The 17235-nt window shown below is 41.8% G+C and overlaps 1 protein-coding gene across 10 annotated transcripts in view; it reads left to right on the top strand.

Moving 5' to 3' along the window:
- The window catches only part of ESRRG (estrogen related receptor gamma), a 645592-nt gene that overhangs the window by 461328 nt on the left and 167029 nt on the right, over window positions 1–17235 (top strand). For 9 of the 10 annotated variants that reach the window (XM_027122193.1, XM_027122191.1, XM_027122192.1 and 6 more), the window contains one exon: window positions 10122–10537. The exons of the other annotated variant lie outside the window; for it this stretch is intronic. In XM_027122193.1, coding sequence (XP_026977994.1) covers window positions 10135–10537 — 403 coding nt within the window. In that variant the 5' untranslated portion in view covers window positions 10122–10134. The remainder of the gene's footprint in view (window positions 1–10121; window positions 10538–17235) is intronic. 10 annotated transcript variants of the gene reach the window in all.

Genomic DNA, 17235 nt, shown 5'->3' with positions numbered 1-17235 from the left:
CCTCTGACACATCCACGTGGCATTTGGGCACACAACCTATCAAGGAAAAGGAAATAGAAGAGAGGAGGAAAAAAAAATCACTCCAGAAACAAAGATTCTTTGAGCAAGCAACTAACAGTTGGTAGAAATGCAGCTTCCTACTGGCAGTCAAATCAAATGTAGTGACAACTCAAGGACTCCCCGCTGCTTGCTGACAGCGTGGTGTCACACACGGGGACAAACATTCACTTAAACACTGATTGCAGAGAATTGCCCATTCCGCCAACACCTCCCACCAAAAACGTCATGAGCAAAACGAGAGCCATTTCTAGGAAGAAACAAAGAGTTCTGCTCCCTGGATCCCACCAGATGATCATGGCACTATTTGGCCTTTGGTCACCCGCTGGGAAGGATTCCTCAGTTGACTGTAGTTGCTGTGGTTGCATTGTTATGTAGCAGGTTGTTGGCTACGTACTTTTTCTTTCTCCTGAAGCACGTACGTGCGTGTGCACACACACGTGTGCGCACACACACGTGCGCGCACACACACACGTGCACTGCCCTAACCGTGAAGCTTGGCTAAGTGCAGTAGCAGCCAAGGAAACAAAAGGAAGTTCGGGAAGTGTGCTTTCATGCAGTAGCCCTTGCGCTCAGTCTCATCTGAGTCACAAGCCAGCATGGGTTTTATTTGAGTAAAATCTTGGGTTGGCCAAAAAGTTCGTTTGGGTTTTTTCAGGCCAACCCAGTATAATTTTTTTTTTTTAATGGCAGCAGTTATTTTAGAAAGCACGTGGGCTCATCCTGCCATTTGACTAGGCAGGATGAGGGTCAGAGTGCGGTAGAGACCTGCCTCCGGTCACACAGCACTGAGTCCCCAGCTGGAACCACAGCGCTCCTCCCTGTAGCGCTGTAAGAAGACACAGTTTGCTGAGAAATGAAGGAGAAGGCAGACAAGGTGTGAGAACCCTGGTGTCCTACTTTTTTTTTTTTTTTTTGCGGTACGCGGGCCTCTCACTGTTGTGGCCTCTCCCGTTGCGGAGCACAGGCTCCGGACGCGCAGGCTCTGCGGCCATGGCTCACGGGCCCAGCCGCTCCGCGGCATGTGGGATCTTCCCAGACCGGGGCACGAACCCGTGTCCCCAGCATCGGCAGGCGGACCCTCAACCACTGCGCCACCAGGGAAGCCCTGTCCTACTCAGAATTGAGACTAAGATTCAGAAATTTTTCTCTGCACGTTTATCTTTGGACCTTTGAATGACAGACCACAAGCGAGTCCTTCCGATCTGAAATCCTGGCCTCTCGGTGGCTTCTATTGTCTTCGCTGGATGGTGTCTCACTGCTGAATAATCTCTTTTACAAAACCCATAATGCTGCAGAACAAATCCTTCGTCATTTGCATGGCTTGAATTAAATATATGCATATATATATGTTATTTTTCATTGCCTGCAAGTAGTGGCTTGGGTGTTTAAGCTTCACCTTCTCTTCAGGCAACTAGCTCAATGAAATGTTTTCTTTTAAAGAAAGAAGACAGAGGAAGGAGTCTTAGGATTAATAATTAGCTGATTTCCCCTCCCCCACACCTCCCCCCAACTCTCCTACTTCAGCTGAACAACACCTAATACCAACAGAATATCATGGTAGCCTCTGCTATCATAGATCACCCCCAGACCAGCTGCTTTTGCATCCAGATGTTAACTACTGCAAACTAAGCTATTAAGTTAAAAGTATAAATATAGTTTAACCACTGTCCAACAGGGGAAGATGTGGTTTATTATCTGGTGGTACTATGAATCTCCCTCTAACATAGAAATGTTCCAAAATGCTCGAAGCATTTTATTTATGCTTATTTATTTCAACAGTGATTCCTCCTCAGCATCTCAGCTTTCTCCCCACTGTGACTCACCCAGTTTCCGGGAGTGTTTCAGAGTTCCACTCCAGAGGAACTGGCCTGTCTCTATGGAGGCAGCTGGCTTATTGGTCATTGTAATTGCTTTTGCAAAACATTTTCTTAATGAGTAAAGGGTGACATCAGTATTATGATCTCAATATCCTTACATCAACTCTTGATAGCATTCTTATTTCCTCTTCCAGCGTAGCAAAGAGAATAGGAAAGGGAGATTCAGGCAGCCTGAGTTTTCATTGACCTGGATTTGATTTGTGAACTCCATCACTGGAGTGTGTGTAAAGCATCTATATTCGATTTTTAATTTGTAAAGATCAGTGCATAGACTTTCTATGAGTTGAATGTCTGTTTATTTCTGCTCTAGCGAGATGCCTTTAGAAGGTCTTCGTTTAGCTGTCAGTCCCCCCGCTGTTGTGTCGGCTTTTTCTCTTCCGTGTGCTCCTTGACTGCTTGAAAACAGAATTGTCTGAACACAGGCAAACTTTATTGATCCATATTTCTGTTTGAAAGACCAGAGATTTGTAGAAGGAGGAGACTATTTCTTTTCTCTAGAAAGCTTACTGCAGAGGAGGTCTGCTCATGGCATAGTAAATCTCTAAGACTGAATAAATGTTACATTCAGCATATATCCTAAGCTTCATTTTGATGATTTATCTTAGGTAGTTTTTTTACCCCATACTAACCTTCTTTTTCTGGCAGGGTCCCCACCTTGTGCCCAGGGCTGTTTCACTCTACCCTGGAGATAGTGATCCGGTCAACACTTGGGCATATCCTACATCAAGATGTAGAGCACGTGATTCTAAAGCCCTTCTGGGCCTCTGGCTTTTGGTCCCAGGGGAGTAACTTGTGTAAGGAAAGAACGCTCCTTAGGGATTGGAGATAAAATGCTTGTTTTGCATCCCTTGTGCATCTGAGTTGCTGACTAGACAGTTCTTGACGTTGTCTTCTAATATCCATAGGTGTCCTGGACTTGGGCAGTTGTGAGGATATAGTTAATTAAGCTGCATTAAGGCAAATATACACACTTGTTAAAACACTTAATTTGCCTCAGTAATATTGATTACATGGCAGAAGTTTGTTTAAACTGAATGGTATTTTTTTCCCCTACTGCTACAGTCCTTGCATGCAATCTGTGTAATAGCTAATAGCCATCATCAGTTAAATATCATGTTAGTTGTAAAGTAATGTCATAAGAATTGATTTGGACTTGGCAGTGGAGGAGAGCTCTCCCTTCAAAGCCAATGTAGGTGATTAGCCAGAGTTTTAAGCAGAATCATGGTTCATATAAACTGTGTATATTTTATAGACTTATAGCTGCTCTATATTACATGAGAGCCCATTATATTAAAGAAAAGCTCAGACAGTTAATTATGCAAAACATCATGTATGCAATTACCCAGTATTATTATGCATTTAACAGTCTTATTGATTTGCCAGTAGCTCGCTTACTGTATTTAGAGCTATAACCAAGGGATGCGCACCCCCAGATTGACATAGGTCCAAGAAAACAAGCTAAGGAAGAATTACACTAGTAAACGCTCCTGCATCAGATCAAATCCTTCAATACAGAAACTGTCAACAACTGTAATGAGCAAAACATTGTGATATCACAGGACCATTTCTTTTCCCATTAATAAAGTTTATCAACCAGGAAGCATCAGAAATCACCTGGTAATGCAAACTGAAGCAATTGCAATTGCCAACGTCTAAAATAGTCTGGATAACTTAACAAGGCGCTGGGCAGTGGCCTCTGGCTGGAATGGCACAGTAAGAAAGGATGCGGGTACTTCCTAACCCATACACTTAGAACACAGTGTGAACAGTGCACTTCTCTTTGCTGAAAAGGAATGGAATCCCTTCCCTTCCTTTGTTTTAGGGACAACAGCAGGAGGAAAGGCACAAGGTTTTATAGGTCTTTCTCTATATCCGATTGGATGGCCAACCATCCTGGGTTGTCTGGACTAAGGAAGTCCCAGGACATGAGATTTCAGTGATTAAATCAGGATAGTCGACCAACCTAATTTCAGAGCAAAATGGAACACTGGAGCCCTAAAAGCAGATAGGGTTTCAGCAAGGTCCTTCCTGGTCATGGTTTAGCCCTAGGTATGAAATTATATTCCTGGGGTACTTTCAACGACTGGCCAGAAATGAGTTCCAAGTGTCCTGTTTTTATTTGTCCTAAACTTCTTTGCTTAGTGTAGCACACGTGGCCCTTGACAGAATTGGGAGAGCGTTCAGCTTACACAGAAGCTCCGATTTGTTACTTGAAGGAGCTGGTCCCTGCTTCCCACACAACTTAGTTACATCTCTTGTCAACATCTCAAGCCTCAGCTTTGTGGGGAGCTGTTTGCTCACTCTGGTTCTCGACAGAGAAAGTTGCAAAGTGTCTTTTAGACTGTACGCACAAGTTATTTGTTCAAAGAATCAAGAAGCGGTATCACTAAATCACTGTGATCATGTTATGCAGACCTCCGTTCCATTAGATGGGCCTCCACGTTTATTAAAGAAGACCTAAAGTAATATCTAAGCGTGTGTGCATATGTGTGCATGTGTTTTCATCTTTCTGGCGTGTGGGTCAGGATTTACAATTCCTTCTTTACAATTAATGGTCTCCTTCTGTTAGGTTAACCAGGCAGACCTGAAGATATTTCTTATTAAAAGAAAAAATCCTGTCTCTTCCTTCCCCAACTAAGCCAGTGTACCTTAATGCAATGATGATATGTTAGACCCAGCAGTTGTCAAAGCAGCGTATTACTGTGATGCCATAATGACACCCTGTCTCTGTAAAGTAGTCATGTTTTCTCAAATCACACGTTGCACCGTTGATTTCTGACATGACACTTCATTCGGTTGCTTTCTCTTTCTTCAGCATCACCATTCTTTGACAATAGCAGCTGGTGCCCATTTTGTTACTAAGTGATTCACATTTTGCCACTTTACGAGAGTGCAATTAGTTGAAGCAGGAGAGGAAAAAAAAGAAGCTCATTGTAAAGTGGCGTGCTTGGAGTTGTAACTCAGACTGCCAGCGGAGCTGCTGGGGTCATGAGCTTTGAAGCCTGGGCCTCGGGGAGCTGCTGCCTTAGTCTCGGAGGTTTTCTTCTAAAAGCATTAAAACAAAACCCCAAACCTGTAGACTAATAAAAGCTTCTTATTTTTTGAAACAAAAATACTTAAATATTCAATCTGGTGATTTCGGCAGGTAGAAAACCGACCAATCCTTATAGCTTCATTCCTATTTTGGATAGGTTAAGTTATGAGCAGTAAGTAGGACTTTTGATAACCTTCGTTTCCAACCCTGAAGTTCCCTGATTCAGTGAGAGAACTAAGGATTCTGTCTTCTTATTTCTCTCTCTCTCTCTCCTCACATTTGTAAACTCGCAGGTTTGCTGGCTCCATTGTTGTTATGTAAAAATTTGAGATATAAATTGATAAAGTGTTTGGAATTTATAATGATGATGGGTACCTTTTCTGGCCCTTAAGGATGACAAGGAAGAAAATAAACTAGTGAATTGTTTAGTTGTCATTTATTTAGCCTATTTCGGTGTCTGTCACTGAAATATAGGTATAATAAAATTTCAAAAGATCTTGCTTTGGTGTTAAAATCAGGAAGGCCAAAGAAGACCTGTACACATGTGTTGCACTGATGCACCACTTTTTTTAGGAGGGAAATAAAGTAGCAAATGAACTCAGGTTTGGTATAAAATTCAACAGGTGAAATGCAGCTGCGTATTACGAACTTTTATTGGGTTGGCCAAAACGTTCGTTCGGGTTTAGGTGAAACTAAAAGACACATTTTTAACTTTCACGAAGAACTGTTGAACAACGTATTTACTAACCGAACGAATGTTTTGGGCAACCCAATAGTTTGGTGAAAGGATTAATAATATTTAATCATATATAAGCCTATGGAACGTAGGCTTAAGTCCCTTCTGGGAAATGTAGACCACTCGGGACACCTACACATTGCCCAGAAATTCACAGCAGTTCACTCATAGTCACACGTTTACCTGGATCTAGGTAGCCTCTCTGAAAACAAGCTTGATAATTATAATATAAATGGAATATTAACTTACAGATGATCTTGTTTTCCCCTCCAGCAGCAACTTTAATTGATTCTTATTCTTTTTGTCTGTCACTTTCTCCCTATACATGAACACCTGTACGTACAGTTAATCAACTGTCCAAAATTACATTTTTAAATAGTCCAGCAACCCAGAAGCTTTATTTGCCTGATCATTAGTATCTAACACCAAAGATAAATGTTACTCTTGCTAACCCTTAGGCAAGGCTGGGCAAGAAGTTCCTATGTTGAAGCAGGATCATCAGAATTTATATATAAATGTATATATATGTATATATGTATAATATATATAATAGAACATATATAGAATATATATAGAATACAGAAGACTATACCTCAAACTGTATTGAAAATACTTTCTAAAGCACTGCAATGTGTCTGGCCTCTGGAAGGCTGTTATATCCCTCAAATTTAGTTTCTTATATGGAAAATAAATGTTATTCTTGACATGGTTATTTCTCCCTCCAGTTTATTCTCAGGGTGTTCACTCAGAGAAGATGTTTAGAAAGTTGCTTCTCTTTTTCCCTTGTGTCTCCCATCATTTCTCTTAAAATAATAAAATAAAAACAACTCTACGTAGCCTTTAAAATAAACATTTCCCACATTTTTCCGACACATGTTATTCTATTTGTAATTCTTAACTAAGTTTAGATTTTTATTAATCCAACGTGACCTAAAATTTCTGCGTTAACAGCACAATGTGGAATTGGGCTTACTCTCTTTGGCTCCGGATAAAGCCATCATCTTGAAAATGGCTCTTTCTGACAAAAAGGTGTTCTTTTGAAATAAAGTCTTATTCACTGCATTCCTCTTAGAGTTAATGTGAATTTTAGTGCCTCTAATTTTAGGTTGAAGTGAAGTCTAGAATAAAACCCACCAGCTGACAATTGAATTTATAGATAGTTGTGAATGTCTCAGGCTTCAATAATAGAGCTGTAGAATTTCAGAGACAGAGAGGGAGAGAATTAAGACCCACTGTAGTTTTAGGGTATAATGTAATGGTATCTAGGAAACGTTCAGTGTAATGAGCTAAGTAGTAATTAGGAGACAACTGTGTTCTTTCAGATTCTGTTTCGGTGTCACTCCAGACCCTGGGGAGGGTGACTCAACAGGGAAGCCTTGTAGCCAGCGTGGTGGCTTCTTCAGCCAATTTTCCACTCATGGGTGAGTGTGAATGTCATAGAGCCTCTGTGTGTGCCAGCACTACCCCTCTTTGCTTGGCTATTTAAAAAACATCAGTGAACACCTTGAAAAACTCTCTGTTGACTTCAGGACATTTCCGCACTGGACTTTGGAGTCAGCCCTGAGTTGAAATCCCGACTCTTCCACTTCCAAACTGTATGACTTTCAGGAAATTGTTTGATGTCTGAGGCTCTGTTTCCTAAAGAGTAATACCTCCCTCACAAGGTTGTCTTGGGGATTAAATGAGGTAATATTTGTAAAGTACTCAGGTCAATGCCTGACATGTAGTAAGCACCTGATAAATGGCAACTCTATTATTATTTCCACTGGGCAAAAAGGTATTCATTAAGGAAGCAGTTCATGTCTGAGAAGAAACATGTAAAACCTACAGCACTGATCCAGCATGTTCACTTTCCTTTACAGCTACAATGGCCAGACTTGTGTAGGAGAAGAGATTGCCCCTGTCCAAAGGCTTCCCTGACCACTTGAACTTCCTGAATTTTCTTGCTTCCATCCAGATTATTGCAAAGTTAGGGGCTGAGATTTTCGAGGAGACAGCTGGCTGGAGACACCCAATTTTTCAAAGACCTTAACAACATGCATTTGACACATAAACATTTGGTGACTTTGCAAATAACCCTTCCATAAATAGGAGGGTGATTCCTCGCCTTGTTTCTCAGTCAAGACTTCTGCACATTTTAGAAGTCCATGAGAAAAAGCCCGAGGGAAAGAAAATTGGGATAAAATTGAACAGAGACAATCCAAGAAGAGAGAGAGAGAGAAAAGAGGGCCCAGGGAAAGGGTGGTCAGTTTTGTGATCAAGCAGCTCAGAGCAACTCTCCTTGGGAAAAAGAAAAAATGATTAAGAAATGGTGCCTCGCAGGCAGATGGCGAAAGAGTTAATTGTCATGGCTGTGAGAAATTCAGTGCCAGAGAGAGGAAAGGGGAGCAACTGTGTTTTAGTACCCTAATAACTTCTAACTGTAGTCTAAGATCATAATGTATGTGCGAGCAGTCCAGTAATTATAAGGTAATAAGTGAAGTGGTAGAGTAAGTGCTTTAAATTAAAAGGAATTTGCAGGGCTGGTGTAAGTCAGTGCCGACCCGCTTTCTTTCAAACGTTGACTTGAGGAAAAGTGCTTAGCCCAGGGTGCAAGCTGGGAGACAAGGAGAGCGATCTATTAATTACAGAGCTCATTAACAGTGACGGAACAAGGCAGCAGATGCAGGAGGGAGCGGACGCCTGGTTCAGGCTGGAGGGGGGGATATTTTTTCTTTCACTAGCTCTTGAGGAAAGGACAACCCAAGTGGGTGGGCGAAAGCAAGAAGATATCTTTGTGGATTTCTCCTTCCTGTTTGCTCTCTCCACATCCTGAGTTTGCTTTACTTTAGAAAGCAGCACAGAACTTCCGATGGGAAATCTGCTAGGTAAGAGGCAAACTTCTTGTTCTGGATGCTTTGCTCTTGAGACCGCCTTCTCGGAACCGTTCAGTGAACATTCCCTGATAGGAAATAACCATATTTTTCTTCGTTTGAAAGTAGCAGAACAGTGGGGGAAGGGGGCACCCGGAGGAGAGCATGAAATTTGTGATAAAATATCATTAGATTTATAGTGAAAGAGATAATTGCATCCCTTCGGTTATCCTGTGACTACTCCCCCAAATTCGAGTGAATTACCATTACCCTGTGGGATTCCCATAAATCAACTTTCCACCGGGAAGCAATTATCTAAGTTTGTTTCTCAACGGTCACCTCTTCTTTGTATAGTGGGCTCTCAGAAGGTTCCTAGAGACTTGGCTAAAAGGGGTTTTGCACTATGGCGAACGGGAAAGAAAATAGGACCAATTATATCTTTTCATCTAATTACCTCTTCAGAAATTTAATCACCTACGGGTCTGACAAAGTAAGAGGGGCAGTCTGTTTCTTCTAGATAAGAGAGAGAGTTTGTTAGATTAGATGCTTCATCATATTTCCTTTTAGGAGGTATGATGTTAAAAGACCAAAGGAAGGGGAGAAAAAGAGACCATCGCAAATCTCATTTTTTCAGGGCAAAATTTGATACATCCTTACTTTGCTGAATATGAAGTATCAGGTTTATGGATTCACAGGTATACTGAAGGCTCAAATGGCTTTTAGTGATTCCTCTCTTCAACAGTGGCAAATCGCACATGCAGACACGGACACATGTAAACACATGTACATGTTTATTAATCAGTGCTGGTGATCATTTCACTGTTTTGTGGGCTCTAGGAAATAATCCTTAAATATTGGCTAGCATTTTATCCTTGATGTCTTTCTGTATCGCTAAATGTCTAGGAAATAGAGCAATTTAATTAAAGAGGCAACGTGATTGAGGATATATTCCCTGTGTGTCTTAGATCAATAAAAGACACAGTTATGCTTATGGAAGCGTGCTGACCAACAGTAATTACAGAGCTGAGGAATCATCTGTTCAGCCTTGACAATAAAAGTTTAGTTCTGCTCATAATAAAATGACTGCAACATCAGAAAATGGAAGAGAAAAGTAGAGTGAGGATAAGGGTAATTTTAGAAGTGATATGGACTTTGCAAATTACTCCTCTTCCATGGATAAATTTAGAATCTAGAGAGTTGATTTAGATACTGACAGTGGTTCTCCAAGAGAAAGGTACAATGAAAGGAACTGGATCAGTTAGAGCTTTTGTTTATGGCCTGTCTGGGCACTTTGATGTAACCCTGTCACGCCCTTATGCTGATTACCTTGTTGTAGAACAAGAGATATTGACTAGAGAATGATGTGTAGTCCTTAGTTCTTAGGCAGCACTCTCAAAGAGCAATGTCCTTAACGTATGAATTCTCTCTTTTTTTTTTCTCCTTTCGATCTTTTTTTGCACTTTCTCTATTTTTTCACCTTCTCTTTGTTTCTACCTATTTTGGTATCTCTGTTTGACACTCTCTCCTCTTTCTCTCTCTGTTTGCACCTCCCTAAACCTCAGGCTTCTCTGCAGAATGTCAAACAAAGATCGACACATTGATTCCAGCTGTTCGTCCTTCATCAAGACGGAACCCTCCAGCCCGGCCTCCCTGACGGACAGCGTCAACCACCACAGCCCAGGTGGCTCTTCAGACGCCAGCGGGAGCTACAGTTCAACCATGAATGGCCATCAGAACGGACTTGACTCGCCACCTCTCTACCCTTCTGCTCCTATCCTAGGAGGTAGTGGGCCTGTCCGGAAACTGTACGATGACTGCTCCAGCACCATTGTTGAAGACCCCCAGACCAAGTGCGAATACATGCTCAACTCGATGCCCAAGAGACTGTGTTTAGTGTGCGGTGACATCGCGTCTGGGTACCACTATGGGGTAGCATCCTGTGAAGCCTGCAAGGCATTCTTCAAGAGGACAATTCAAGGTGAGTGAGAGTTGCACCTGGTGATACCCACCCTCCTCCAGCCTCATGTGATGGTTGGTTGGTTGGTTTTCGTGGTTCTGGTCCTTGTTAGTCAAGTTGTGCATTTTTTTTTTTTTTTTGCGATACGCGGACCTCTCACTGCTGTGGCCTCTCCCGTTGCAGAGCACAGGCTCCGGACGCGCAGGCTCAGCGGCCATGGCTCACGGGCCCAGCCGCTCCGGGGCATGTGGGATCTTCCCAGACCGGGGCACGAACCCGTGTCCCCTGCATCGGCAGGCAGACTCCCAACCACGGCACCACCAGGGAAGCCCAAGTTGTGCATTCTTAATTCTATCCTGAGTATAAAATAGAAATAGGTTAAAATTGATAGTGGAGGATTTGTAGAATAGACTCCACCCCCCCACCCCCATATGTTCCCTATCAATTCCACGTTTACTATCAAGCTCTAAAGATGGAATGATAATAAGCTTTGGGTGGAGTTTAAAAGAGCACAGCTGTTATTAGAGCAGTGGGGGTCTGGATAGCAACTGAACCGATGCGCACTGGATAAATAGTGCTTTTACCTCTTCCGTTCTTCGTATAGCTAAAATGATAAATACTTTAGACCAGTGGTTTTCAAACTAGAGTGTGCATCAAACCCGCCTGGAGAGCTTGTGAAAATGCAGATCACCCACTCCCAGAGCTTCTGATTCATTACATCTGTTTCAGGTAGGGGGTCTGAGAATTTATATTTCTAACAAATTTTCAGATGATGCCGATGTTGCTGGTCCAGGAACTACACTTTTGAGAATCACTTCTCTAAACAAATTTAATTTTCTACGCCCTTCCTTCTTTTCCTGTGGTTGGATGTACTTTCCCCACCTTTTTCATAAATTTGTGTGAAAAAGCTTCCAAACTGTACCAAAATATAAAATGTGCCTCCAACGTATGTAAGACATACCCAAACCTTTATAGATCTCCGTATTTATAAATAACAATATTATTTCCCACCGAAAAATGTAGAAAAACATGACTGAAATTTGTATGTGACCCTTTAAACTAGGAATCCACAATACAAAACTCAGCTCCTTTTCAAAGCTATAGATAATTACAGAAAATTAATTTTCTTACAGAAAATTACTTTTCACTTGTTTAGATCCTTTGTGATACACTTTTGAAGAAAATAGAGGAAGGAAAGAATCATTGTTTATTGAGGATCCCCAGCACACCAGTGATTCTATTCTGCTCTGCTCCGTGGTTTACAAAGTGTATCTCCTGGGAATGTCCTGGCAGTCCAGTGGTTAGGACTCCACACTTTCACTGCTGAGGGCCCAGGTTCACTCTCTAGTCGGGGAACTGAGATTCCACAAACCACGTAGCATGGCCAAAACAAAAATACCCAAAATGTATCTTCTTAACCAGTTATAGAGATAAGTGCGTTTTCCCTCATGTCAGTGGTTCTCAACTTTGCAGGCTCACTGGAGTCACCTGGAGACATAAAAAAGAAATACTGATGCCTAGGCTCATACCCCCAAATTCAGAATTAATTGGCCTTGGGTGTAGCCAGGGCAAGCGGGGATTTATGAAAGCTTCCTAGTTAATGCTTCATCTAAAGCCAAGGTTAAGAACCACTGCACCCTACCGTGCTGTGTTCTGTGACAGTGCTTCTGAAGGTGTGGCTGCTATCAGTATCACCAGGGAATTTGTTAGAAATGCAGATTCCCATCCTTCATCCCAGATTACCTCCGTTAGAATCCCTGGGGGAGGGCCCAGCAATTTGTGCTTTGCCAAGCCCTCCAGGTAACTCTGATGCTCACCCGAGTTTGAGAACCACAGCTCTGTTACCGTGTCGCTGCTCATTTACCGCTGACAACTCTTCTTTTTCATCTACTGGTCCCTTGTTGGACATAACTGAAATCAGTTTAATAATTGTGTGACACGCTTACTGGTTTTTAAAGTGCAAAGGAGATGATGTTTGTTAAACTCTACTCCTTCTAAATGTTTTAACAAAAGGTGATTCTGAACCCCTTTATGAGCACAGAGAGTAATCTTCTACCCTTTCCTTTTAAGAGCATGTGGGCGGGCAAGTCTTTTCACCCAGTAGCACTGAAGATCTTAGTGATTGTCCTTAGTGGAACAGGTGGTACCATCTCCCATTGCCTTTGTGCCATCTATCACATAATCACTTCCTTGATGTATGGCTGATGAATACACAGTTAAAGAGTTAAAGTGCACAGTTGTTCAAGGTATCATAACTCTTACATAATAGAGTGGATCTATCAGCCTAATCTTTTCACGGCCTTTCATAGTTTTAACGGAAGAACACAAGCCAAGTTAGTGTGGAGTATGTATGAATTACCTAAATATTTTAATAGCTGTATCTTCATATTTAATGGATCATCGTAGCCATATTTTATTAGCATTTTCTTACAAAAATCCTTCAGCCATTGGACCTTTCTTTTCTTTCTTCTCATTTATAAACTGAAGGCGTTAATACCTACCTCAAGGAATGCTTCTGGATAAAGTGAAATACAAGATCACATGTAAAGTGAGTAAATAAAAACAATGATGATCTGTGTGCGAAGCTTCCTCTCACTTTGAGGCACTTGAAAGTATCTCTTCAGCCTACTTACTAGATTGCAAAACTTGAGAATGAAAACACACTTCAAATCTTTGGGTTCTTTCCAGCCATCGTCCAACAATATTAGAATATGGACGCTACAGAGCATCGCAAATTTAAACTGTTAGTAATTTGATTTTGTTAACTCAGTTTACACAGCTCGGGGCCTAACTACACAAAGATAAGGGAGTGTTTGGGGATAGATTAACAAATACTGCGTACACTGGTGTAAGCAAAATGGTCTCAATATGAAAACCATTCCCAGTTACTCAACAAATATTGACTAAAAACCTACTGTGGGCCTGGCACTGTGCTGGCCTGAGTTTCAGCTTAGCAACACTTTACGAAAGCTTGGTTCCCAAAGGGTTGTGGATTGCAGTGAATTCCTCCTATAAATGTCTCCTGCTTTGAGAGCATACCAAAGTTTTTTGTTTTGGGAGGGGACAACTATGTGAAAACATTTCCTGACAGTTGTTTAAAAAAAAAAAAAGAAAAGAAATCCTATCGCTTAGCTATTAATAGCCGTGCAATAGTTACTTACCGGCGATCCCTGGAATAGAACAATTGGACTTCTATCGCTGATTCTTCCTTAGGTTGCTGAAATGCTACCAAAAGCTTCACAGGGTGAACCACAGGGTGATTCTTGGCATTGATGTATAGTGCTCCGTTCTACTCCATATTGGAGACAGCAACTTTCAAGGGTTTTGAGCAGCAGACAGACATGTCACTGTCCAGATTAGCACTCTGGGCTTGCCCACCTGGCTGTGCTTGTAGCTGGCAGCTGGGTGGTACTCCTGCTGCCCTGCTACCCTGCTAGCTACATCAGCGGGCCTCGTGCCGTGGTGCTCACTTAGCCCCAAAAAGGCAGTGAGGCAAATAAAGGGATTAAATTGTGAAAGTGTAATGTAATAATTAGGGTGGTAATTGTAAGGGAGATTGGAACAGCCCCTCCTTCCTCTGGCCAACTAGTGATAGCGATTCAACTCAGAAGGTGTTGAAAGTGGCCGAATCTGTTGCATCATCACAGATGCTTAGTCTGATGTGGAAGGGACCATGGAATCCATTCTCATGCCTTGAGACAGCATTGCGGCCAAACTCTCCTTGACCGATGGTAGTCTTTCCCTTCCCTCCCTTAAAGCTCTACCGAAGAATGAGAAAGGATTATGCAACTTCCCTTAAGAACGAGTCTTTCCACCATCTCATAGCCCCTATGGCCAAGGGGGTAAGTGTGGCTTCCTAGTTCTGTTCTCATTGACTTGACTAAGGGACATAGATATTCAAAGCCATAGTCATGGGAATATTTCCTCTTTAGAATTTTTATTTCTTGTTATAATAACTTAAGATTGGTTATCCAAAATGTAATACATTTTAATAGTTGGACAAAATACTTCTTAAATTTAGAGCCAAAAGAACATATATCCAGAGCACCTCTTGCGAAAAGTAATGAGAATTGTTCTTTTCAAAGCTGAATGTGATATTCCAGTTGCGAAAGGCAATTCATCATAAATTTCAGTGAAAGTCAACCAGAAAGGCATATTTTACTTATTGACTGTTTCTAAGTTATCATTGGAAAACTATTGAATTAGGTCAACACTTAGGTAATAGTCAAAGTTTTGGAAGGTTTTAGTTTGCTTTTTTCTTTTTCTTTTTTTTTCTGACCAAAAACGTTTTAGAGGATTTTGACTGTTCTATCATCCCACAGGGTTACAATGGCAGCAATGATTTCATTGTCGTTTTCTAGGCTTATTAGTTTTTGTGTGTGATATCGTTATTCTGATTTTTTTTTCTAATTCTAGTTTGGCCTTAATTCATAAATGAGTGGGAACTTCTGTGGGGGTTTTTTTGTTTGTTTGTTTTGTTTTTGGTACCTTCTCATTAAGAGTTTTCCCTGGATTCTTGTTAAGGAGGTAAGAGAAGGAAAATATCTTTATATCCCCCCAAAGTCAATATATGTTTCATTATTTAATTCACAAAACACTAACCCCCTGAAGTTTTTATGCCTATATAAGAGTATGGAAAATAAATTGTATATATTTATTAATATAACCATTTCAACCATTCATTCTTGTGCTAGAAATATGGCATTCCCCCCCTCTTTTAAAAAGAGGATATTATGGGCTTCCCTGGTGGCGCAGTGGTTGAGAGTCCGCCTGCCGATGCAGGGGACACGCGTTCCTGCCCCAGTCTGGGAGGATCCCACATGCCGTGGAGTGGCTGGGCCCATAAGCCATGGCCACTGGGCCTGCGTGTCCGGAGCCTGTGATCCGCAGCGGAAGAGACCACAACAGTGAGAGGCCCGCGCACCGCAAAAAAAAAAAAAAAAAAAGGATATTTTTAAAATAGGGGATTATTTTTTTTAAGATATTCATTCTAGCATGGGTTTTGGATTCATATAAAACCAGGTCCAAGTCTTAGCCGCTTACCTGCTGAGAAGCCATAACTTCTCTGTGCCTCCCTTCCCCAGGTGGTAAGGATTAAATGAAGAGACTATCAAAGAGTCTGGCCCATAGTAAGGGCTCAATAATTGATTGACTCTGGTTGCTATTGGCAGTATGACTGGGCTATTCAAGCACTGGGTGGTTCAAATACTCTAGGACAAATAGATGTCTTTGATGCTAAACTAGAAGGACCTGTGAGCTTCTCAGCTCGCAGCTACCCCCCTTTTGCTCTGATAATAAACTTTCTCTCCCTGTAGCCATTTTTCACAATAGTGCCCTTTTATATTAGAAGGCATTTAGGTGGGCCGATTGGAAATTTGATTGGTTTTATATAGTTTGTTTTGTTTTGTTTTTTGACTGTGCTGCTCGGCTGGTGGGATCTTAATTCCCTGACCAGGGATTGAACCCAGGCCCTCGGCAGTGAAAGCACCAAGTCCTAACCACTGGCCCACCAGGGAATTCCCCTGGTTTTATGTAGCTTTATGGTGATCAGTTTTTTTTTCTGTGACTGTGGATGGGAAACTAGGTAAATCAGAAAGGGAACCTGAATCTTATCACTTGAGTGAAATATCCCAATTAAGCTTTGAATGTGGGATTCAGGAAATAAAAAAGCAGAATGTCTTTGCAGCGTGAAATCTAGGAGTGACCATCATAAGAACCAAGTCCACTGCCGGTGTTCATGGGACCTGATACAGTGTACACCCACATATTGTGTATGTAAATATGTAAGCGTTTGTAAATTAAGATAACAAACTGCTAAGTCAAATATGTTCTGTTCTCTTACTTGACAAATGTGCCTTCACAATGGCCTGGGAGGCTAGCTTGGCATTTTTAATTCTTAGACTCCTGGGAGTTTTGTGTCAGAAAGAGGCAGTAGGAGAGCCAGCTTTTAGCTTGCAGCCCAGCCCATTTCCCTTCCTTCCCCTCTGCCTTCCATCAGAGGAGCGACCCAGGGGAGAGGGCCACGCAGGTCCTGGAACGGGGTTTGTAGGGGTTTATCCTGGGAATTCGGGAGTCCTGGGTACTCGGGATCATGCAGTACGAGGGGGGCTTGTCTCCTTAGCCTGTGGAAGGGCTTGCACCGTGATACTTTCTAAAGCCCAGGGCTTTCAGGTGGGGGGCCCTCCTAGTCTGAGTCTAAAGGTGACACTGATAAGAGCCTAAATCTCACCTTAAACATAGGGCATTAAGAGGAGGAAGGCATATGCTAAAGGTGAAGGGGCACAGTCTGTGGGTCTGCTGTTTTCCACCCTGAATTGTTGACTCCTTCCTGAAGTCGACGGCGTAGTCCTAGAGGACCTTTCTTGGATGTAGCATTTTCTTTGCCGTCCATGTGCTATTTTAGTCTCAGAATAGAATATTTGCAGCACTGGCGGAAATAACTTACAAATTGAGTGTCTGTGCATCTTATGAACCTTAGCAAGGAAAATAATAAGGTATTATCTGTTTAACTTAAACAGCATTTAGAGGAAATCACTCTCCCGGTTTGCATCTTTAAAACGAACAAGTTCTAAAATTAAAATCCAAAATAATGTGGAATTGACTTAACGAATCTCAGTGATTATCAGTTTGGATGCAGTATTAAATTAAATATTGAGGTGATATTTTCAAAAGAAATATTGTCTAAACCTCATTTGCTTTAACTCCGAGCTTGCTTTTGT

The sequence above is a fragment of the Aethalodelphis obliquidens genome, unplaced genomic scaffold (assembly GCF_003676395.1).
Source record: "Aethalodelphis obliquidens isolate GAN/ISIS:26980383/991018 unplaced genomic scaffold, ASM367639v1 scaffold24, whole genome shotgun sequence".
Taxonomy (NCBI): Eukaryota; Metazoa; Chordata; class Mammalia; order Artiodactyla; family Delphinidae; genus Aethalodelphis; species Aethalodelphis obliquidens.
Note: the sequence above shows the minus strand (reverse complement) of the source record. Positions and strands in the feature narration are given on the sequence as shown.